The 23,786-nt window shown below is 38.5% G+C and overlaps 2 protein-coding genes across 2 annotated transcripts; both read left to right on the forward strand.

Annotated features, from left to right (window-relative positions):
• The first annotated feature begins 3,734 nt into the window (after window positions 1-3,734).
• LOC111610435 (gastrula zinc finger protein XlCGF57.1-like) lies at window positions 3,735-22,143 on the forward strand. Its single transcript, XM_023344656.1, has 2 exons — window positions 3,735-5,120; window positions 22,038-22,143. Exon 1 carries the CDS (start codon window positions 3,735-3,737, stop codon window positions 5,103-5,105), a length of 1,371 nt encoding a protein of 456 aa, XP_023200424.1. The 3' UTR covers window positions 5,106-5,120; window positions 22,038-22,143.
• Window positions 20,388-22,030, forward strand: LOC111610463 (gastrula zinc finger protein XlCGF57.1-like; the record flags this gene model as incomplete). Its single annotated transcript, XM_023344691.1, has 3 exons — window positions 20,388-20,619; window positions 20,704-21,575; window positions 21,911-22,030. Coding segments are annotated over 3 exons (1,206 nt in total), but the record flags the coding sequence as incomplete, so codon positions are not given.
• Window positions 22,144-23,786: the final 1,643 nt, after the last annotated feature.

A 23,786-nucleotide genomic window follows, 5' to 3' on the forward strand; every position in this document is an offset into this window, starting at 1 on the left:
TCAAACTAAACCTCATATAAAAGTCCAATCAACAAGCCACTGCTGCATTGAGGTGATGTTTCATACGTAGGTGTAACACATGAGAAAACCCGGATCGTGACAGACGACGTGGAGTTTCAAATAATATCAAGTGGCCTAGGCTCTCCCTATTAAAAGTACCCAGGCAAGTCTGGCTTAAAATTATGAAACAGAAGTAGTATACAAAATATATTTTATTTATACATACTTTTATAATATTAAAAATAGACTTTATTATTCTAATTTAAAACCCAATGAAGCACAGCAACCCAGAACAAACACTAGGAGCAGTCTGAGACTTAAAACAACTGCAAACCAAATCAGTAGCACACACCACACACTACAGGATGATCGGTTACGAAATCGCAAGCGACAATCTTAGAGAACGATCAACGTTCTAAAATTGTCGTATGGAGAGGGGGGGGATTGTGTAGTGTGAACTATTGCATCGGGTAGTCGATGTGCCCATCTTCTCTATTTAAATCTAATTATTACTATAGGGCAACATGATATACAGACTTTATAATCTGCACTCTTTTGGTTGAATGCAGTATTTATTTCCACTTTGGCTTTATGTTGTTTAATTTTTGTTCAAGTAGATTTTTTATTAATGGAGACTGAGAATCCATGTTATTTATGGTTTTGGTTGTTTTGTTTTGTTCATCAGCTCCAGTGTTAAATGTTCTTTTGAAAATAAAGTGTATCTATCTTTGGCAGGAAATCGCATGCATTATTACGTCATTTCCATTAAATCAGTGTAAAATGGTCTTCAAACAATATTATCGTTTATCGCAATAATTTTTGAGACGATTAATCGTTCAGCAAAATTTGTTATCGTGACAGGCCTAGTAGCAACAATATAAAAAGCGACACTGACGTTACACAGAACCAGCCATAAGTGCCACATCAAAAATCCATTTATCCTACCAGCAGCACATATATTGATGATCCTGCGGCGCCAGCGCTCATCCGACAGACATCCAACTGCACACAACAACACTCATAGCTTGGCTGCCACACCCGGTGCCTATCTGCACTAATAAGCCCGACAATGCTGTGAACCGGAAGTGAAGGTGGGGAAAAGCATAGACATAATATGATGAGTAGACCCCGCATGGCTGCTCTGGCGTAGGAAATACGGCGGCCATCTTGGAACGGTCGTCCCTCCTACTTGGCTAAACCAAAACAGCAGAAGATGCCTCAGCACTGCCAGATATTTGTGTTCAGATCGACAGACTAAAGACGCGAGATCTCGTACGATAACGTTTCACAAGTAAGATGGACATATTACAGTTTATATTTTGTGATTAGAATATTACTATACTGTATTTATGTCCACTGACAAAACAACAGCTAATATTAGCTATCAGCTTAGTGTAATACCGGGGTTCAGCCCCGCTATGAAGGCTAACCGAGATTTTGTAAATCTTAAAAAGTTTTAAATATTCCCTAACATTGATTTAGATTATTCCACACAAGGTGGCAAAGACTCTTATTTATATGAAATTCTTTCACTCTGTCTAAAGTAAAATAGCTCCTGTTTTTGTTTTGAAGGTTTCATAAAGACCATGTGAGGAAGAAGTGGGGAATGTCTTTAAGGAGAGACGGATTCACTGCACTGATGAATCTCAGCTGCTGAATCTCTCTTAAGCTCCTCCTCAGCTGGAAAACATGAATAAAACCTATATAGATATTATGTATATACGCATGTCCATATAAATATGTGTAGTTTAGTGCATATTATTCAGCATTAATAATTATTTAAGCATCTTTATTTCTCTCTGATTGTATTATTTTGTGTTTGTATATTTATATAAATATGTATTGATATTACTAAATAACATATTACAAAAATTATGACTGGTTGTGTGCTTTGTAAAATAATCATAATACAGAAATATCAACACATTCTATTCTGACTCTATTCTGTTTTCCCCACTAAGAATAGTTAAATATGCTCAACCTTATATCAGTCATTCAAAAATACTTTAAAAATCATTTCCTTGTAAATGTTGCTAACCTTTTAATAAGGTTTACAGAAAAATTGTGAATATCTGTTTAGTATTTAGCGAGTTATGATTGATAAATGCGCTGATACGTCATTGAGTCTGTTAAACATAAAGCTGAGTGGAACGGTCGACCGCTCCAAGATGGCCGCCTTAAATCTCTTCAGTAACAATAGGCAAGAGCGGTCCATGAGGCGTTTATTTATAGTCTATGGGGAAAAGGGGCACAATGACTATGGGTAAAGGTGCATTCATGGGCCCAATATGGGTGGGAATTTACAGCTACTTCATGTAAACACATTTTTCAACTAATACACCAAACAGTTACATTAATAAAAGAAGTTCAATGTCCAAAAAACTTGAAAATTGCTTTTATAGTTTATTTTTTCCAGTTTGACAAGCAAATAACAAAGATCAAACTTTACATTAGTGATGTGTTGAGTAATGAAGCGGGTAAGACAGAGAACTCACCTAAACCTGAGCAGTTAAAGTTTTTATTTTTTAGTAATAAATCGTTGTCCCTGGTGACATAGCGAGTAACAAGCCAATCACAACCCTCTTTTCTATTTGTTTCTAGTTTTCTTTTGGATCCAGCCATTGTTTCATACAACCAGATTAATCAGAATTTATGTATCAGAATCACAAACATTTTAAACTTGTTTATTCATTGTAAAGCTTCATGTTGTTTTCACGTTGCCTATTTTACATATATTGTCCAGTTGATGTCGCAGTAGAGCAAATGAAGCACCGCGGTGCATCGGCTCATGAGTCGAATGATTGGATGGAGTTCCTCAGGGCTTTTAAAAATGTGGACTAAAATGAAATTTGAATATAATTTATAGTATTTGTTTAAAATCCGTTCATTTGAGAATTCTCCAAATGTCAGCTGGATATGTCGATTCATCTATATCTCTGTCTACGCTCTTGAATTTTCAAATGGATTTTTGTTCATTTCTGCCTTAAACTATTTACTTCAGTAAAGTTAACAATTACTCTTTTTCTCTGTTTTCTTCTCCAGATTCCCTGAAGTGTAACGTTTATAACCAGGAGAGGAGATCCACTCTGGACCAGGAGGAGTTAGAACCTGTGCAGGTGAAACAAGAACAGGAAGAGCCTGAAGATCATCAGATAAAAGTGGAAGAGAAAGAAGTTTACTGCAGTCAGGCTGAAGAACAGATTGAATTAAAACAGGAGACTGATACCTGCATGTTGGTTCCTGTTGATGAGCAAACAGACCAAATTGAATCAGAACCAAACAGGAACCAAGTCATCTTCCAGGAAGCTAAGAACCAAAATCAGGAAAGAAGAAAACCTTTCTCATGTGTCATCTGTAAAAAGCGTTTGACTTTCAAATCTGATTTTGATGCTCACATGATGATTCACACTGGTGAAAAGCCGTTTTCATGTGTGACCTGTGGAAAAAGTTTTTGTCAAAAACAGGTTTTAACTCAGCACATGATGATTCACACTGGTGAAAAGCCGTTTTCATGTGTGAATTGTGGAAAAAGTTTTAGTCAAAAACAGCATTTAACTCAGCACATGATGACTCACACAGGTGAAAAGCCATTTTCATGTGTGAATTGTGGAAAAGGTTTTAGTCACAAACATCATTTAACTCGGCACATGATGACTCACACTGGTGAAAAGCCATTTTCATGTGTGAATTGTGGAAAAGGTTTTAGTCGAAAACAGCATTTAACTCTGCACATGATGATTCACACTGGTGAAAAGCCGTTTTCATGTGTGACATGTGGAAAAAGTTTTAGTCAAAAACAGGATTTAACTCGGCACATGATGATTCATACTGGTGAAAAGCCATTTTCATGTGTGAATTGTGGAAAAGGTTTTAGTCGAAAACAGCATTTAACTCTGCACATGATGATTCACACTGGTGAAAAGCCGTTTTCATGTGTGAAATGTGGAAAAAGTTTTTGTCAAAAACTTAGTTTAACTCAGCACATGATGATTCACACAGGTGAAAAGCCGTTTTCATGTGTGAACTGTGGAAAAAGTTTTAGTCGAAAACTTAGTTTAACTGAGCACATGATGATTCACACTGGTGAAAAGCCGTTTTCATGTGTGACATGTGGAAAACGTTTTTGTCAAAAACAGGTTTTAACTCAGCACATGATGACTCACACTGGTGAAAAGCCGTTTTCATGTGTGAAATGTGGAAAAAGTTTTTGTCAAAAACTTAGTTTAACTCAGCACATGATGATTCACACAGGTGAAAAGCCGTTTTCATGTGTGAACTGTGGAAAAAGTTTTAGTCGAAAACTTAGTTTAACTGAGCACATGATGATTCACACAGGTGAAAAGCCGTTTTCATGTGTGACCTGTGGAAAAAGTTTTTGTCAAAAACAGGTTTTAACTCAGCACATTATGACTCACACTGGTGAAAAGCCGTTTTCATGTGTGAATTGTGGAAAAAGTTTTAGTCAAAAACAGCATTTAACTCAGCACATGATGACTCACACAGGTGAAAAGCCATTTTCATGTGTGAATTGTGGAAAAGGTTTTAGTCACAAACATCATTTAACTCGGCACATGATGACTCACACTGGTGAAAAGCCATTTTCATGTGTGAATTGTGGAAAAGGTTTTAGTCGAAAACAGCATTTAACTCTGCACATGATGATTCACACTGGTGAAAAGCCGTTTTCATGTGTGACATGTGGAAAAAGTTTTAGTCAAAAACAGGATTTAACTCGGCACATGATGATTCACACTGGTGAAAAGCCATTTTCATGTGTGAATTGTGGAAAAGGTTTTAGTCGAAAACAGCATTTAACTCTGCACATGATGATTCACACAGGTGAAAAGCCGTTTTCATGTGTGAATTGTGGAAAAAGTTTTAGTCAAAAACAGCATTTAACTCTGCACATGATGATTCACACAGGTGAAAAGCCGTTTTCATGTGTGAATTGTGGAAAAAGTTTTAGTCAAAAACAGGTTTTAACTCAGCACATGATGATTCACACTGATGAAAAGCCGTTTTCATGTGTGACCTGTGGAGAAAGTTTTCGTCACAAGGTGAGTTTAATTCACCACTTGAGGCGTCACACAGGTGAAAAGCAGTAGAAGTATTTTCCATACATGTTCTATGTTGAGGTTCACTATAGAACTGATTTGGTTTAAAACTAGAATGAAAGACTGGAGGGGTTTTGTTGGGTAAATTGTGTTACTAGTATTATCAAATATTCGTTGTATTATGTAGTCTTGTAGTTACATTTAGACATTGTTTGCCATATATGCTTTTACTCTTTATTCTTAGTATAAGTAATACTTCTGTGTGTTAAATAATTCTGATTCTTTCCTAAGGCTTCCTTGAGAGAGAGAGGTGATAGATACTCTCAGCAGGACTCCCTGGGAAATGGAGGTGTTAAATGCTCCCAGCAGAGTTTTACAAGCCTGACAATAAACTCTGCTCTGTGTTTCTTTGTGATACAAAGCCGTTGCTTTGAGGCTATACAATGTGTCCGATTCAACGCCGTGCTTGGAGCAAAAGGGATCTAGAGTATAGATAACATGTGTCTAGACTAGTGAATGTCATTAGCGCTGCAACGATGTGCCCCTCCATCCTTTTAGAGTTGCAGCGCCCCGTGTGGCAGGGTTCCTGAAGAGCAATAAAAAGAGAGGAACAGACAGATGTGTTTCAGAGCGGTTGGAGATTTGTAACTGAAAGCACATCTCTGTCTGCTCTCCTCGCGAGAAACAAAGAATCTAACTCTCTTGTCTTTCCTGTGTTTTGTTTAATAGGTATTTAGACCTGACAGGTTTCATGTCTATAAAGCTGAAAATTGTTGTATTTGTTAAATGTGATCATTTGGATACTTGGAGATGTGCAACCATGACACATTTTCCATCAGAGATGCTTTCTTGTTTTTTTTTTTGCATATTCTGTATCAAAAAACAATGATAAACTGTATGTTATTCTATTAACATACAGTTTATGTCAATCTGTATGTTGTGTGTGTACAACGTGAAGAGCAGAGGGCTCAGCACACAGCCCTGAGGAGTGCCAGTACTGATGCTGATAGATGAAGAGGCTTGGGGGCCCACTGACTATTTCATTCATTAACAGAGTTTGACCGGACATGGACTCCCTTCCAGAACATTCTCACATGATTGGACTTGAGGGATTGATTTGTATTATTCTGTACAATAGAGAGAGTTAGTGGGGTTTATTTTAAAAGTTTTTAAAATCAAAACTAGAATGTACAGAATTGAGTGGGGTTTTTTTTTTAAATCTGGAAAAAAATATTTGCGATATTTTTGTCTTTAAAGTAAAATGAGATTGAGTTTTCTTTCAAATTATATTAACCAGTTTTACTCTGATCAAAATCTTTTCAAATGAAATAAAATGGATTTGTACTTGAAGGAAAATGCAAGATTCACCACAAATTAATTTTCCTGCTTTCATTGCCAGAGCCGGCACAAGGCATAGCAAACTAAGCAGCCACTAAGGGCCCCAGGGCCACTAGGGGGCCCCCTCAGTGGAGCTGATTTTATTTATTTTTCTTTGTAATAATTTCTGTCATAATATCAAAACCACACAATGTCACTATTAAGTGGTTTGTTTTTACAATAATATATATTTGATAATGTATGTAGAAATTATTTCTTTATTGATAGAAAGAAACAATATGCTCTTGGCGGCCCCTGGTGGCCGCGGCAGGTACCGCACGCTTCGCTGGTAACATGAGCCTCATCCAAACGTGAAAAGCTCCGGTCAGAAGACAAGTCAGCAAAACAATGTCTCCAAAAAGGACTTATCCTTCAGGAAGGGAGAAAAGAAAGGAAGAATTGAAAAAAGCCAAGATAAAGGTTTGTTTTAATGTGTCTTGGTAATGTCATGTAAAAGATTTGTAAAGCTGCTAATAGAAAATTAGCTTGAATGGTCCAGTTCAACAGCCCAACATTTATAGGGTTTTGTGTTTGCGTGAACCTGAGTTTAAACTTTAAACGAGTTGATTCTCATGGTTGGCTCTGTATATTTCTCAGGTATTTTTGGCTTCAAAACTCCGTGTTTGATAAGGTTTGATAACAATAACTTAAACTTCTCAATGTTTGACATTGTCTAGCAAAATGTTTTTACGTCAGGCTACATAGCTGCTACATGGATGAGCTGCTCTATGCTGTAGTTGGTGATTTGTTGTTTGCTGCTGAGCATAATCATTTTGTGGCTAAAACAAACATTATTTTTACATCAACTTCTAAGTTATGTTAAAATCATTTGAAGGCTCAGAATCAGTCCAGTACTGGTACCGGTCCACATTGTAGGGGAGAAAGACTCACCTGGTATAAATTGCATTTTTAGCTATTTGTTAGATTTTAAATATCTTATTTTCATATGTACTCATTTATCTTACTTTAATTTGCTTTTTCTAGCAGCTGTTAACTTCTGTAACTAGGGTTTCCCAAGTCTGAATAAAAAGAGGAGCAGCGAGAGGGGAAATTTAGAGTGAATTGCAATAGACACTGTTTCAAAGTTATAATAATTTATTAAAATAAAAACAGTAAAATTAAATAATACCTCTATGTAAATGAGAAGAAGTTAGGAAAAACTAAGCTGAGTTGCCGAGGCTTGGCGGTAGGTGCTGACAGGTTCTGGATCGGAGGCTCCCGAGCAAAGAATCACCAAACACCGTGACGTCACAAACACTCGTTGGATTTCCCTCAATCGATTTATGTTGATCACGGGACAGCCACAGCAACAGGGGGCGCCACCATCTGGGCCAAACGCACCACCTTCAATCCTCAGAGCTAAAAAAGAAAAAAATACAAACTATTATTAAAATACCGGTAGAAAAATCAAATAGATAAAACCGTTAAAAGTCTTTTACACTCGACCACCAGCACCGCACAATTCAGTGAACAAGCCGGTGCTGATCGGCTCTCAATAAGCCACAGGATGGGCGGAACCAGCGGTAACTCCGAACAAAGCAGCAGCGATCATTGTGGATATACGGAAACTATAGGAAAGGTTCTGATCTGGTGGAGTGAAGAAACTGTGAAACATGTTGCGGGATGTAGGAGATACGAATCAGAAGACAATATTAACTTTGGATTTGTGGAAAACTGGAATACTAATATTGTATTTGTTTTATTTAGATAAAGTGGAAGAAAAGATTTTACGTCTTTCAAAGAGAACTGGCACTGTATGAGAAATCTTTAGATGTGATGATCGTAAGATCCACAAGGTGGCGGTAATGCAATGACATGAATGAACGACAGTCATAAAATCCCAAAGAAGAAGAAGAAGAAGACAAAGAAAATGGTGTATGGTCTGTTTGGTTGAATGTTCGACTGTTTCTCTAAACGAGTTTATCAACGAGCCGTTAACTGCTGCTGAAGAAACATTCACAGAGTTTAAAGAAATCATCGTCAAGTCGGAGGAAGAGATGGATGATCATCGCAGACTGCTGGATTTCTCCCGGAGGCCCCAGATAATCTTACACCGAATAGGTAGGAACCAGCAGCGTTTGGATGCAGGTTAAGGTCTAAATGTCTGCACCTTTCTGTATGAGGATCATTTTAGTAAATGTTCTTTTCCCGTATAAATGTTTTGTTAACCGGTAAATGAACGCAGGAATCACAATTACGCTGTGAAAATGGCTTATTGATGTAGAGAGAAAATGGAGCCAAAAACCTTTTTTATGGCTTTTCCTCCTTTAACTACACGAAGCTGAAGTTGGTTTGGGATTTGTGAAACTTTTTTCTGATTTGTGAAACTTTTTTCTGATTTGTGAAACTTTATGTAACAGACGGCTGCAGAAGATCTTTCCTTCCAACAACCATCTCCATCTACAATAACTCTTGGAAGAATTCATGAGTAACACCAACATTTAATTTCCCATTAGGATTAATTAAGTGGTTTTGAATTAGAATTGAATTGGAATTTTAAAAAACTGCATGGAACAAGTGTGAATAGTGTAGCGTCCCGGTTGAATAAGATGGTCTCTTAAACTGATGGTTCACAGTCCTTTATTGAACAGCCTTTTATTGTGAACTCACCGTAAGAGCTACAAAATATACAAATAAAATAACATTAGTACTCAAACAGTGTTGTTCTGACCTTAACATATAAATCTTTTACCTTCTATGCTAAAATTATGTTTTACAATAGATGTATTCATTAAAATCCAAAATCCCTGTCACGAAATAAAATGCAACGTATTTCAACTGTTGACAGTTGACCATAGTAAATCAGCACCATCTAGTGGCAAAACACAACCGTCACACCCAATAGAGAAATACACGTTCCGCAGGAAAAATAAACATATATACATGACAACACACTCACCTTGTTCCCTCATCAACCAAGCGCCAACCAACCGATTGTCACCCTGAATCACACCCCAACTATCTCCCCTTCACTCCGACTCGTTCATGTCAACTTTCTCTGCCCCAACGGCCGCGCTGCTTCTACCGTTTTGCGTCAGTCACCTTACCGTTCCAAGCCCTTTCAAAATAAAAGCATCGACTATCATGTCAACAAATACATGACATGAGGAGACACAAAATATTAGAAAAGTCATTTACACTCCCACCAAATCATTAGAGCTTAACTAAACAAATAGAGCGATAATGATTTCCTTCAGAAAAAATGATCTGTAACCTTTAACCTCTATGAAAACACGAGACATAAGAAAGAATGCAACTTAAACTTAAGACTATAGTTAAACAGTTTCTAATAATAGAATCAGTTTCTGCACTGGGCGTTCCACTATAGAAAGTTTACGGGAACTCTGTCCATTCTCCATCTTCCGTTCTCCAAAACGAATCTTTACTTTTCTTACAAGTCCATCTTTATCTGTTACTACGTCCATTACGCGCGCTAATCTCCATTCATTGCGAGGTAAATCATCCATCTTCTCCATGACAACATCTCCAACCTTCAGATTTCTCTTCGGAGTATGCCATTTCTGCCTTGTTGCGATGTTAGATAGATACTCCCTTTTCCAACGTGACCAAAACTGCTCTGATAGGTACTGCACTTGCCGCCATCTTTTCCGTGCATAAATGTCTTCCTTGATGAAGTTACCTGGAGGGGGCAGGGCTGCCTTTGATTTCATGGTGAGCAGATGATTTGGGGTCAATGGCTCTGGGCTGTTTGGATCACTGAGGTTATCCACTGTAAGAGGTCTGCTGTTCACGATCGACATTGCCTCATAAAAGAATGTCCTTAAAGATGAGTCATCCATCCTGCCTGACGAAAGTGAAGCCGTCGAGCGCAGGATGTTTCGAACCGTCCTGATTTGCCTTTCCCACACACCTCCTGTATGGCTTGAATGAGGCGTGTGCATGTTGAAGTCACACTGCTTCTCAGCCAGAAATGTGATAATGCGGTTAGTGTCCACTTGTTGTAAAGCTTCCTGCAGCTCATTTTTAGCTCCGACAAAGTTGCTTCCTTGATCACACTTTATCTCGCTGACTGCTCCTCTTATGGCTATAAAACAACGGAGCGCATTGATAAATGCGTCTGTAGTCATATCATCTAACATTTCTATGTGCACTGCTCTGCAACAAAGACAAGTGAAAAGAAGTCCATAACGCTTGTGCACCTTTCGAGCTTGTTTGGTTAGAAAGGGACCAAAACAGTCCATTCCACAAAATGTGAATGGTGGCAATGGCTCTAAGCGCACCTTTGGTAGATCAGACATTCTTTGTTCCTCTGTTCCTCTTCTGAGTCTGCGACACTTTACACATTGGTGTATAAATTTTGTTACAGCTCTGTTGATGCCAGGAATCCAAATCCCATTTGACCTTATCTCATTGATTGTCATTCCTTTCCCTTGGTGTTGCACCTTACTGTGGAAATGAGCAATTAATAGCTGAGTGACATGGTGACCCTTTGGAACTAATACTGGATGTTTCAGTGAGGAAGAGAAAGAAGCATCCTTTAGCCTTCCTCCCACCTTAAGGAGTCCATCACTATCAAGAAAAGTGTCCATCTGAAACAGCTTGCTTTTGTGAGGAAGTGCCTTTCCATGTTTAAGCATCTTTATCTCCTCTGGATATTCATTTGCTTGAACATCTTTTAGAATAACACATTCAGCGTTTCGTCTTTCTTGTGCTGTGCTGTGACCTGTTGTTTTATCTCTCTTAGCACAGCGAATCAGTCGAGCAACAGCTTGAGTGGATTTGTACCAAGAAGAAAACTTTGTTAACTTGTCTGCCAAACCTTTCTTCTCTGTTTTGAAAGTGTTCAGCGCATGTGCCCTTTTAACTTCTGGATCTCCAAGTGGTAAGTCCATGTTGATCTTTGCAGCTGGAGGGATTTCTTTGTCCCACAGAAACTGTGGCCCTTTGAACCAGTCTGATGAGATGAGTTCACCTGCGCTTGAACCTCTGGAGGCAATATCTGCTGGATTTTGCTCAGAGGAAATGTATCTCCACTGCTGAGGGGTGCTGTTGAGCCTTATTTTTTGAACTCGATTGGAGACAAATGTGTGAAAACGGCGCGCTTCATTATTAATGTAGCCTAAAACTACCTTAGAGTCCGTCCAGAAATACTCATCAATCTGTGTCAACCCAAGCTCATCCTTTAACATGTTGCTTACAATAATGGAAACAACAGCGGCTGTTAGTTCAAGTCTTGGTATTGTTGTTACCTTAATAGGAGCAACTCTGGTCTTTGCTGTAACTAAAGCACAATACACCTTATCATCTTTGTTTACATATCTTAAATACGAACACTGACCATAACCATATGAACTTGCATCAGAAAAATGATGAAGCTCGGTTTTTACTATTTGGCCAAAGTCTTTAGGAACATAACAGCGTGACATTGTAATTTTCTCCAAGTTCTTCAAGTCATCTTTCCAGTTATCCCATACTGGCTTTAGTTCACTGGGAAGGGGATCATCCCAGCCTGTGCCTTGTTTGCATGTCTCTTGAAGCACTCTTTTGCCTGTGAGTACAAAGGGGGAGATGAATCCCAATGGGTCGTACAAAGATGCAACCATAGATAGAATGCCACGCCTTGTAGCAGGTTGGTCATTGGATTGAAAGCGAAACCTCAGTGTGTCTGAGTCAATGTGCCAGTGAATGCCTAGCGCTCTTTCAAGTTTGGAGTCATTAAATGCTAGGTCACATGCTTGCAGTGGAGAGGCACGTTCAGATGATGGAATGCTTTCTAACACTGTTTTGTCATTACTTACAAACTTGTGTAGTCTGAGGCCACCTGAAGCACAAAGTGTTTGAGCCTCCTGGGCGAGCTGAATAGCTTCCTTGATGCTTGCAGTACTTGTTACACCATCGTCGACATAGAAAGCCTTCATTATGAACTGAGATGCAAGGGGAAACTGTGTCTCGTTTTCTTTTGCAAGATGTTTTAATCCATAATTGGCACATCCTGGTGAGGATGTGGCACCGAAAAGATGGACTTTCATTCGAAACTCTTGAGGCTCAGTATTCAGGTTGCCATTTTTCCACCACAAAAATCTTAAATAGTCTCTATCCGCTTCATACACATGAAATTGATGGAACATTTTTTCAATGTCACATAATAATGCAACTTGATGCCGTCTGAATCTGATTAGAACACCATTTAGATTGTTCAGCAAATCTGGGCCTGACAGCAAGTGATCATTGAGACTGTTACCTTTATATTTTGCTGAGGCGTCAAAGACTACTCTGAGTTTGTCTGGTTTTTGGGGATGATATATTCCGTGGTGGGGAATATACCACCTTTCTCCTTCTTTTGCTTCGTTTTGAACTTCCTCTGCATCACCCTTCTCTATGACTTCGCCCATAAACTTTACATATTGCTCCTTGTACCTTTGGTCTTTTGACAGTTTGTTTTTGAGGCTTTGAAGTCGCACAGTGGCCATTTGCTTATTGTCTGGTAACAGAGGTCTCTCCTTAAATGGAAGTGGCATTTCATAATGTCCTTCATTGTTTTTATAAATTCCTTCCTTAAGTGTATTCAGAAAGAGAATGTCATCTTGAGACACTGATTTGTTATCCTTGCTATCATCCTTAAAGTCAGACTCGAGAATCTTGAGTGCATCAGTGGGAGTCATTAAAGGGAGTTCTTTGACTGTAACTCTGTGGCACACAGTAGATATGCTGAAAGAGTCATTGTGAGATGATGTGGGGCCTACAATACTCCAGCCCAATGCTGTGCAGACAGCATAGGGTTCACCTTCTCCTCCTAAGATGACCTGCCTTGGTGCTAATGCCTTGGAACAGTTGTAGCCAATTAAAAGCCCAACTTCACATTCTAGCTGTGGTGGAATCTCATTCACTATTACCTTTAGATGATCCCATTGCCTTGCCGTTTCACAGGAAGGAATGTGAGAGCGGTTGACTGGTATACAGTCTTTAGTGTAAGCAGGAGGGAGTTCTATTATTTCTGAGGAGTTGTAGCCTCTCACTTTGAGACCTGAGACACGCTCGCTTGGCACAACTGCATTTTTACCAAGCATTGTGGTGAGTCTTAATCTTATTGGGGTTGACTTAGCTTTGAGACTGTTAGATACTTCTTGGTTAATGAATACTGTATCACTTTGGGTGTCCAAGAGTGCATAAACAAGCCTTTCTTCATCTGGTTGTTGCTCTGAAGAAACCCATACTGGTACAATCATAGAAGTGCTTACACATTGTTCATTGGTTTCTGCATTGAGAGACAGGGTTGTTGCAGCCTGTTCTGTATTCGTTTGAATTTGGTTTGTCTGTGATTTGTTGTTGTCATAGTTAAAATTGTGCAGACAGGTAGGGTGTTTTTTCTTGCACATTTCACATGCAAGTCGGTAACGACAGTCCTTTGCGCTGTGTCCGGGTTTGAGACAACCGTAACAAAGTCTTTTATCTTTTATGTATTTTCTTCGTTCCTCAAGTGATTTGCCTTTGAACTGAGGACAACTGTGAAGCTTGTGTCCGTTGTCTTGACAGAGCATGCATGGTGGTTTAATATTTGACCTTTGTTTTGTGCTTTCCGTTTCTGTTACCACCTGCGTATGGAGAACACTGGAGGTGGGCCTTTTTTCTTTCTGGTAAACTTTACTGGTGGTTTTGGTGACGTCTGTTGAGTGGAGAGCCTGAAATGACGTGATGGGATTGCACACAATCTCAGCTTCAGAAGACATGAACTCAGTAAAGTGCCTTAAACTTGGAAACTTCCCATTTTCTTTCATGTACTGAGTGGCCTGACGATTCCACCTTGCAGCTGCCCAGTTAGGTAATTTTTGAACAAGTTTTTGGTTCTCCTCACAATCATTGAGAATGCTTAAACCTTCTATGTGTGGCATAGCTTCATGACATGTTTGAATGAAGTCAGCAAATGCTCTAAATCCTGCAGAGTCATTTGTTTGTATCTTTGGCCATTTTGCCAGTCTTTCTCTGTACGCTTTTTGTACAATAAATGGATGTCCATACCTTTGGTTGAGGCGTTCCCATGCATCCTGGTAAGCATCACTGTCATTTCTGTAGAAGATGCCATCAAGTGTTTGTCGAGCTGAACCCCCTACATATTTCTTTAAGTAGTACAGCTTGTCTGCAGGTGATATGTTCCTTTTATCAATGAGTGCAGCAAATGAAGCTTTCCACTCAATGAACTCTATTGGGTCACCTGTGAAAGTGGAAGGCTCGGGCATTGGCAGTCTGTTCATAGTAACACTGTCCTGTAATGCTTGGGCTAAATAAAGAACATCTGCTTGTGGAGGTGAGGTGGACACAATGTTGCTATTAGGGACTTGAATGGGAGCAGAAACTATGGAAGCCTTCTGAGCTGCTCTGGTACTGTCAACATGAACACTGCTCTCACTCTTTATCTCATGGTCATAAGTTATTAATCTAGCTCGAGCAGCCTTTAACTCTTTTTCAGCTTTTAATCTCTCTAACTCACGTTTTTGAGATTCTAGCTCCTTTCTCTGTCTTTCCTCCAAAAGCTGAATCCTTTCTCTTTGTTTTTCTTCTTCTAATAACACTTCATACTCTGCCTCCTTGGCTGCCAACTCAGCTGCAGCCTCTGCTCTCTTTACAGCTACTACTGACCTTGCAGAGTTTGAATTACTGGCGTCTGAGCGTTTACTTAAGTATGTGATAGAAGAACTGTAAATGGATTGAGCATAGTCTGGATTAAGAAGTTCACGTAGACGAGCCTTCACTTTCCCACTGTCATAGTTATCTATGCCTGAGAGTCTTTCATATGCAACTCTGATAATGTCATTGGTGACTGCTTCGCATGCATCTATAAGTCGCCTTGTGTCACTACAGGGAGTAATGATTTCCCTTATTTCTGTATATAAGTTTATGACGCCATCTCTTTCTTTTTCTAAGATGTCCATGAGTGAAGCAATTTGACTGTTTGTTATGTCTCCTTTTAATTGCTCTCGTGACATACGTACTTGCCTTTTCCATTGATCATAAACTTTGATTAGACGTTTTTCCTTTTTGTGGGCCTCCTCCTCCTGATATGCTCGCATTTTTTCTGTGGGCTTCTTTTGACGAACAGAGCATGGAGGCTCCTCTTCCTCGTTGACAGGTAGGTCCTCTGTGTACTCTGTTTCCTTTTCAGATGCTTCCATGCTGAGGACAGGGCTATACCGTTGACCATCAAATCCCAGAAGACCTTACTTGGAGCCGTGAAGCTGGAACCTTAATGTGGCTTTCACTGGGACCTTGGTGCTGAGAATGATTGAACTTCTTCTTAGCTCGGGGTGAAGCTCTTCTCAGCTTGGGTCAAGCTCTTACTGTAGCGTCCCGGTTGAATAAGATGGTCTCTTAAACTGATGGTTCACAGTCCTTTATTGAACAGCCTTTTATTGTGAACTCACCGTAAGAGCTACAAAATATACAAATAAAATAACATTAGTACTCAAACAGTGTTGTTCTGACCTTAACATATAAATCTTTTACCTTCTATGCTAAAATTATGTTTTACAATAGATGTATTCATTAAAATCCAAAATCCCTGTCACGAAATAAAATGCAACGTATTTCAACTGTTGACGGTTGACCATAGTAAATCAGCACCATCTAGTGGCAAAACACAACCGTCACACCCAATAGAGAAATACACGTTCCGCAGGAAAAATAAACATATATACATGACAACACACTCACCTTGTTCCCTCATCAACCAAGCGCCAACCAACCGATTGTCACCCTGAATCACACCCCAACTATCTCCCCTTCACTCCGACTCGTTCATGTCAACTTTCTCTGCCCCAACGGCCGCGCTACTTCTACCGTTTTGGGTCAGTCACCTTACCGTTCCAAGCCCTTTCAAAATAAAAGCATCGACTATCATGTCAACAAATACATGACATGAGGAGACACAAAATATTAGAAAAGTCATTTACAAATAGTAATCTAAACTTTAGTGAAGTTTCACAAATCCCAAACATAAATTAAAATATTCTGCTATTAGAGAAGAATAATCTAGTCCAAGTTTGAAATACGTAGTTGTTGTAGTTTTGGCATTAGAGCAGTTTTAATATGAGCTGGATGCAAAGATGGGTAAAAATGGCATTTTATTGAAGTTCCACAAATCGGATAAAAGTTTCACAAATCACAAAGATGGTTTTAAATATTCTGCTGTTAGTTGAAAATAATCTTGTCCAGGTTTCAAGAGTTTAGGTGTTATGGTACTTTGGGAATTTGAGCAGTTATACTATAACAGAGATTTACTAAAAAGTGGTGAAATCAACCTTTATTGAAGTTTCACAAATCAGAAACATGGTTATAAATATTCTGCTGTGAGAGCAGATTAACCCAGTCCAGGTCAGAAGAGTCTAGCTGTTGTAGTTTTTAAACTAGACTCTATTAAAGATGTGGAAGGTAGTGAAAAATTAAGTGGACTCGCCCTTTAGCCATTTCCTGAATCAGAAGCTGGAATCGGAAACCAACTTCAGCTTCGTCCAATGATCTCAGGTAATTACTAATTGGAACGTGCATATATAAGCTAGTAAAGCCTTGCAATGCAAACAGCATGAAACAATAATAGAGGTGTTATTATCTGTCAAACTAAACCTCATATAAAAGTCCAATCAACAAGCCACTGCTGCATTGAGGTGATGTTTCATACGTAGGTGTAACACATGAGAAAACCCGGATCGTGACAGACGACGTGGAGTTTCAAATAATATCAAGTGGCCTAGGCTCTCCCTATTAAAAGTACCCAGGCAAGTCTGGCTTAAAATTATGAAACAGAAGTAGTATACAAAATATATTTTATTTATACATACTTTTATAATATTAAAAATAGACTTTATTATTCTAATTTAAAACCCAATGAAGCACAGCAACCCAGAACAAACACTAGGAGCAGTCTGAGACTTAAAACAACTGCAAACCAAATTAGTAGCACACACCACACACTACAGGATGATCGGTTACGAAATCGCAAGCGACAATCTTAGAGAACGATCAACGTTCTAAAATTGTCGTATGGAGAGGGGGGGGGGATTGTGTAGTGTGAACTATTGCATCGGGTAGTCGATGTGCCCATCTTCTCTATTTAAATCTAATTATTACTATAGGGCAACATGATATACAGACTTTATAATCTGCACTCTTTTGGTTGAATGCAGTATTTATTTCCACTTTGGCTTTATGTTGTTTAATTTTTGTTCAAGTAGATTTTTTATTAATGGAGACTGAGAATCCATGTTATTTATGGTTTTGGTTGTTTTGTTTTGTTCATCAGTTCCAGTGTTAAATGTTCTTTTGAAAATAAAGTGTATCTATCTTTGGCAGAAAATCGCATGCATTATTACGTCATTTCCATTAAATCAGTGTAAAATGGTCTTCAAACAATATTATCGTTTATCGCAATAATTTTTGAGACGATTAATCGTTCAGCAAAATTTGTTATCGTGACAGGCCTAGTAGCAACAATATAAAAAGCGACACTGACGTTACACAGAACCAGCCATAAGTGCCACATCAAAAATCCATTTATCCTACCAGCAGCACATATATTGATGATCCTGCGGCGCCAGCGCTCATCCGACAGACATCCAACTGCACACAACAACACTCATAGCTTGGCTGCCACACCCGGTGCCTATCTGCACTAATAAGCCCGACAATGCTGTGAACCGGAAGTGAAGGTGGGGAAAAGCATAGACATAATATAATGAGTAGACCCCGCATGGCTGCTCTGGCGTAGGAAATACGGTGGCCATCTTGGAGCGGTCGTCCCTCCTACTTGGCTAAACCAAAACAGCAGAAGATGCCTCAGCACTGCTAGATATTTGTGTTCAGATCGACAGACTAATGACGCGAGATCTCGGACGATAACGTTTCACAAGTAAGATGGACATATTACAGTTTATATTTTGTGATTAGAATATTACTATACTGTATTTATGTCCACTGACAAAACAACAGCTAATATTAGCTATCAGCTTAGTGTAATACCGGGGTTCAGCCCCGCTATGAAGGCTAACCGAGATTTTGTAAATCTTAAGTTTTAATTATTCCCTAACCTTGATTTAGATTATTCCACACAAGGTGGCAAAGACTCTTATTTATATGAAATTCTTTCACTCTGTCTAAAGTAAAATAGCTCCTGTTTTTGTTTTGAAGGTTTCATAAAGACCATGTGAGGAAGAAGTGGGGAATGTCTTTAAGGAGAGACGGATTCACTGCACTGATGAATCTCAGCTGCTGAATCTCTCTTAAGCTCCTCCTCAGCTGGAAAACATGAATAAAACCTATATAGATATTATGTATATACGCACGTCCATATAAATATGTGTAGTTTAATGCATATTATTCAGCATTAATAATTATTTAAGCATCTTTATTTCTCTCTGATTGTATTATTTTGTGTTTGTATATTTATATGAATATGTATTGATATTACTAAATAACATATTTAAAAATTATGACTGGTTGTGTGCTTTGTAAAATAATCATAATACAGAAATATCAACACATTCTATTCTGACTCTATTCTGTTTTCCCCACTAAGAATAGTTAAATATGCTCAACCTTATATCAGTCATTCAAAAATACTTTAAAAATCATTTCCTTGTAAATGTTGCTAACCTTTTAATAAGGTTTACAGAAAAATTGGTAAATATCTGTTTAGTATTTAGCGAGTTATGATTGATAAATGCACTGATACGTCATTGAGTCTGTTAAACATAAAGCTGAGTGGAACGGTCGACCGCTCCAAGATGGCCGCCTTAAATCTCTTCAGTAACAATAGGCAAGAACGGTCCATGAGGCGTTTATTTATAGTCTATGGGGAAAAGGGGCACAATGACTATGGGCAAAGGTGCATTCATGGGCCCAATATGGGTGGGAATTTACAGCTACTTCATGTAAACACATTTTTCAACTAATATACCACCCAGTTACATAAATAAAAGAAGTTCAATGTCCAAAAAACTTGAAAATTGCTTTTATAGTTTATTTTTTCCCGTTTGACAAGCAAATAACAAAGATCAAACTTTTCATTAGTGATGTGTTGAGTAATGAAGCGGGTAAGACAGAGAACTCACCTAAACCTGAGCACAGTTAAAGTTTTTATTTTTTAGTAATAAATCGTTGTCCCTGGTGACATAGCGAGTAACAAGCCAATCACAACCCTCTTTTCTTTTTGTTTCTAGTTTCTTTTGGATCCAGCCATTGTTTCATACAACCAGATTAATCAGAATTTATGTATCAGAATCACAAACATTTTAAACTTGTTTATTCATTGTAAAGCTTCATGTTGTTTTCACGTTGCCTATTTTACATATATTGTCCAGTTGATGTCACAGTAGAGCAAATGAAGCACCGCGGTGCATCGGCTCATGAGTCGAATGATTGGATGGAGTTCCTCAGGGCTTTTAAAAAAGTGGACTAAAATGAAATTTGAATATAATTTATAGTATTTGTTTAAAATCCGTTCATTTGAGAATTCTCCAAATGTCAGCTGGATATGTCGATTCATCTATATCTCTGTCTACGCTCTTGAATTTTCAAATGGTTTTTTGTTCATTTCTGCCTTAAACGATTTACTTCAGTAAAGTTAACAATTACTCTTTTTCTCTGTTTTCTTCTCCAGATTCCCTGAAGTGTAACATTTATAACCTGGAGAGGAGATCCACTCTGGACCAGGAGGAGTTAGAACCTGTGCAGGTGAAACAAGAACAGGAAGAGCCAGAAGATCATCAGATAAAAGTGGAAGAGAAAGAAGTTTACTGCAGTCAGGCTGAAGAACAGATTGGATTAAAACAGGAGACTGATACCTGCATGTTGGTTCCTGTTGATGAGCAAACAGACCACACTGAATCAGAACCAAACAGGAACCAAGTCATCTTCCAGGAAGCTGCTGAAGCTGAGAACCAAAATCAGGAAAGAAGAAAACCTTTCTCATGTGACATCTGTAAAAAGTGTTTTGCTTTCAAATCTGCTTTTGATGCTCACATGAGAACTCATACGGGTGAAAAGCCGTTTTCATGTGTGAACTGTGGAAAATGTTTTAGTCACAAACAGCATTTAACTCGGCACATGATGATTCACACTGGTGAAAAGCCGTTTTCATGTGTGAACTGTGGAAAAGGTTTTAGTCGAAAACTTAGTTTAACTCAGCACATGATGATTCACACTGGTGAAAAGCCGTTTTCATGTGCGACCTGTGGAAAAGGTTATTGTCAAAAACAGGCTTTAACTCAGCACATGATGATTCACACAGGTGAAAAGTCATTTTCATGTGTGAACTGTGGAAAAGGTTTTTGTCAAAAACAGGTATTAACTCGGCACATGATGATTCACACTGGTGAAAAGCCGTTTTCATGTGTGACCTGTGGAAAAAGTTTTAGTCACAAACAGGTTTTAACTCAGCACATGATGACTCACACTGGTGAAAAGCCTTTTTCATGTGTGAACTGTGGAAAATGTTTTAGTCAAAAACTTAATTTAACTCAGCACATGATTATTCACACTGGTGAAAAGCCATTTTCATGTGTGAAATGTGGAAAAGGTTTTAGTCACAAACAGGTTTTAACTCGGCACATGATGATTCACACTGGTGAAAAGCCGTTTTCATGTGTGACCTGTGGAAAAGGTTTTAGTCACAAACAGCATATAACTCAGCACATGATGATTCACACTGGTGAAAAGCCGTTTTCATGTGTGAACTGTGGAAAAAGTTTTAGTCACAAACAGCATTTAACTCAGCACATGATGATTCACAATGGTGAAAAGCCGTTTTCATGTGTGACCTGTGGAAAAAGTTTTAGTCACAAACAGCATTTAACTCAGCACATGATGATTCACACTGGTGAAAAGCCGTTTTCATGTGTGAAATGTGGAAAAGGTTTTAGTCACAAACAGGTTTTAACTCGGCACATGATGATTCACACTGGTGAAAAGCCGTTTTCATGTGTGAAATGTGGAAAAAGTTTTAGTCACAAACAGCATTTAACTCAGCACATGATGATTCACAATGGTGAAAAGCCGTTTTCATGTGTGACCTGTGGAAAAGGTTTTTGTCAAAAACTTAGTTTAACTGAACACATGATGATTCACACTGGTGAAAAGCCGTTTTCATGTGTGAACTGTGGGAAATGTTTTAGTCGAAAACGGATTTTAACTCAGCACATGATGATTCACACTGGTGAAAAGCCGTTTTCATGTGTGAAATGTGGAAAAAGTTTTAGTCAAAAACAGGATTTAACTCGGCACATGATGATTCACACTGGTGAAAAGCCGTTTTCATGTGTGAACTGTGGAAAACGTTTTGGTCAAAAACGGATTTTAACTCAGCACATGATGATTCACACTGGTGAAAAGCCGTTTTCATGTGTGAACTGGGGAAAAAGTTTAGTCGAAAACAGCATTTAACTCAGCACATGATGATTCACACTGGTGAAAAGCCGTTTTGATGTGTGACCTGTGGAAAAGGTTTTTGTCAAAAACTTAGTTTAACTGAACACATGATGATTCACACTGGTGAAAAGCCGTTTTCATGTGTGAACTGTGAAAAAATCTTTAGTCGCAAAGGTAGTTTGACTCGCCACGAGGCGTCACACAGGTGAAATGCAGTAGAAGAATTTTCCATACATGTCCTATGTTGAGGTTCACTATAGAACTGATTTGGTTTAAAACTAGAATGAAAGACTGGAGGGGTTTCATGTCTATAAAGCTGAAAATTGTTGTATTTGTTAAATGTGATCATTTGGATACTTGGAGATGTGCAACCATGACACATTTTCCTTCAGAGATGCTTTCTTGTTCTTTTTGGTATATTCTTTATCAAAAAACAATAATGATAAACTGTATGTTATTGTATTAACTTACTGTTTATGTCAAACTGTATGTTGTGTGTGTACAACATGAAGAGCAGAGGGCTCAGCACACAGCCCTGAGGAGTGCCAGTACTGATGCTGATAGATGAAGAGGCTTGGGGGCCCACTGACTATTTCATGCATTAACAGAGTTTGACCGGACATGGACTCCCTTCCAGAACATTCTCACATGATTGGACTTGAGGGATTGATTTGTATTATTCTGTACCATAGAGAGTTTGTGGGGTTTATTTTTGTAGTTTTTAAAATCAACAATAGAATGTACAGAATTGAGTGTTTTCAAAACATCTGCAAAAAAGTATTTGTGATAGTTTTGTCTTTAAAGTAAAATGAGATTTCTTTCAAATTATTGTAACCAGTTTTACTCTACCTGATTAAAATCTTTTCAAATGACAGAAAACTCATTTGTACTTTAAAGAAAATGCAAGATTCACCACAAACTAACTTTCATGCATTGATTGCACAAAGTACCTGTGATTATTTTTAATTATTTGCTTTTTTATCTAGTTTTAGCTGTAATATTTTGCTCTTTTTTGCTGCATGCATTTATGTTGAAACAATTTTTATGTGTATTTATATGTATTTTAGAAAGAAGTTAAAGTGTAACATTTCATTGAAGATTAAAAGTTTTGAGTTTTCCTTTAGTGTATGTTGTGCCTCATACTTGAACCCAGTAGATGGTGGTACTACAGCTAAACTGGTTGTAGCCACTGTGGTTCCTGTAACTGATGGGTTGTGTTGTTGCGCAACACCCCCCCCCTCCTTCCTGTCTCTACTCTCTCACTCTCTGCTTCCTCTTCTGAGAGGGGAGATGTGCTACCAGCTCTCCATCTAACGGGTTAATTGAGTTTCCTAAATCTGCCGGGATTTACCCTGTCCAGAACTGAAGTAAACTCTGTTTAAGCTGGTTTCGAGAAACGATTCACCTGATTTTTAACGGCCTACATCCAGGTGTCTCACCCTTCTTCCCTCTGTGAATTAGCCAGACTGAGCAGCCTACAGCCAACTAGTTTCACAGAGCACACCTGTTAACGGTCGCTCGTTCTCTTATTTTACAACTTGCATTTGTTATTGAACCAGGTAGGTTTTAGTGACTCGGGCGAGTCCCAAGGATGACGTTTTAAATTTGGGCTACCAGCAACTTAAAAACATTTTAAACTTTTTCCTCTCCAGAATCAAACATCACAGCTATTTTACAACCATCAAAGAACTTTAAGGTGACTCATTAACTGAATGTCCACAACATCTTTTAGATTTTCTTTATGCTAAATATTTTATTAGTAAGGCATTTTTGCAAGGGTCAGTACAGCTTAATTCAGTAGCAGAAATAATCAAATAAGTAAAATCAGTCATCTAGTCTGTCTTTCCCTACTGCTGACTGAGAACTAAAAAAAAGGAACCTTTGAGAGAGACGGACGGAGCTTGACGCCTCGAACCCCAGACCTGGCACGACGACGAAGAAGGTGCTGCAGCAGGAGGAAGACGCCGATCGATGAAGGCCAGG

Source organism: Xiphophorus maculatus, chromosome 13 (assembly GCF_002775205.1).
Source record: "Xiphophorus maculatus strain JP 163 A chromosome 13, X_maculatus-5.0-male, whole genome shotgun sequence".
NCBI lineage: Eukaryota > Metazoa > Chordata > Actinopteri > Cyprinodontiformes > Poeciliidae > Xiphophorus > Xiphophorus maculatus.

Excerpts from the sequence above, each read along its gene's own strand:
- LOC111610435 (XM_023344656.1), top strand. The coding sequence starts at position 3,735 with ATGATTCACACTGGTGAAAAGCCGTTTTCATGTGTGACATGTGGAAAA.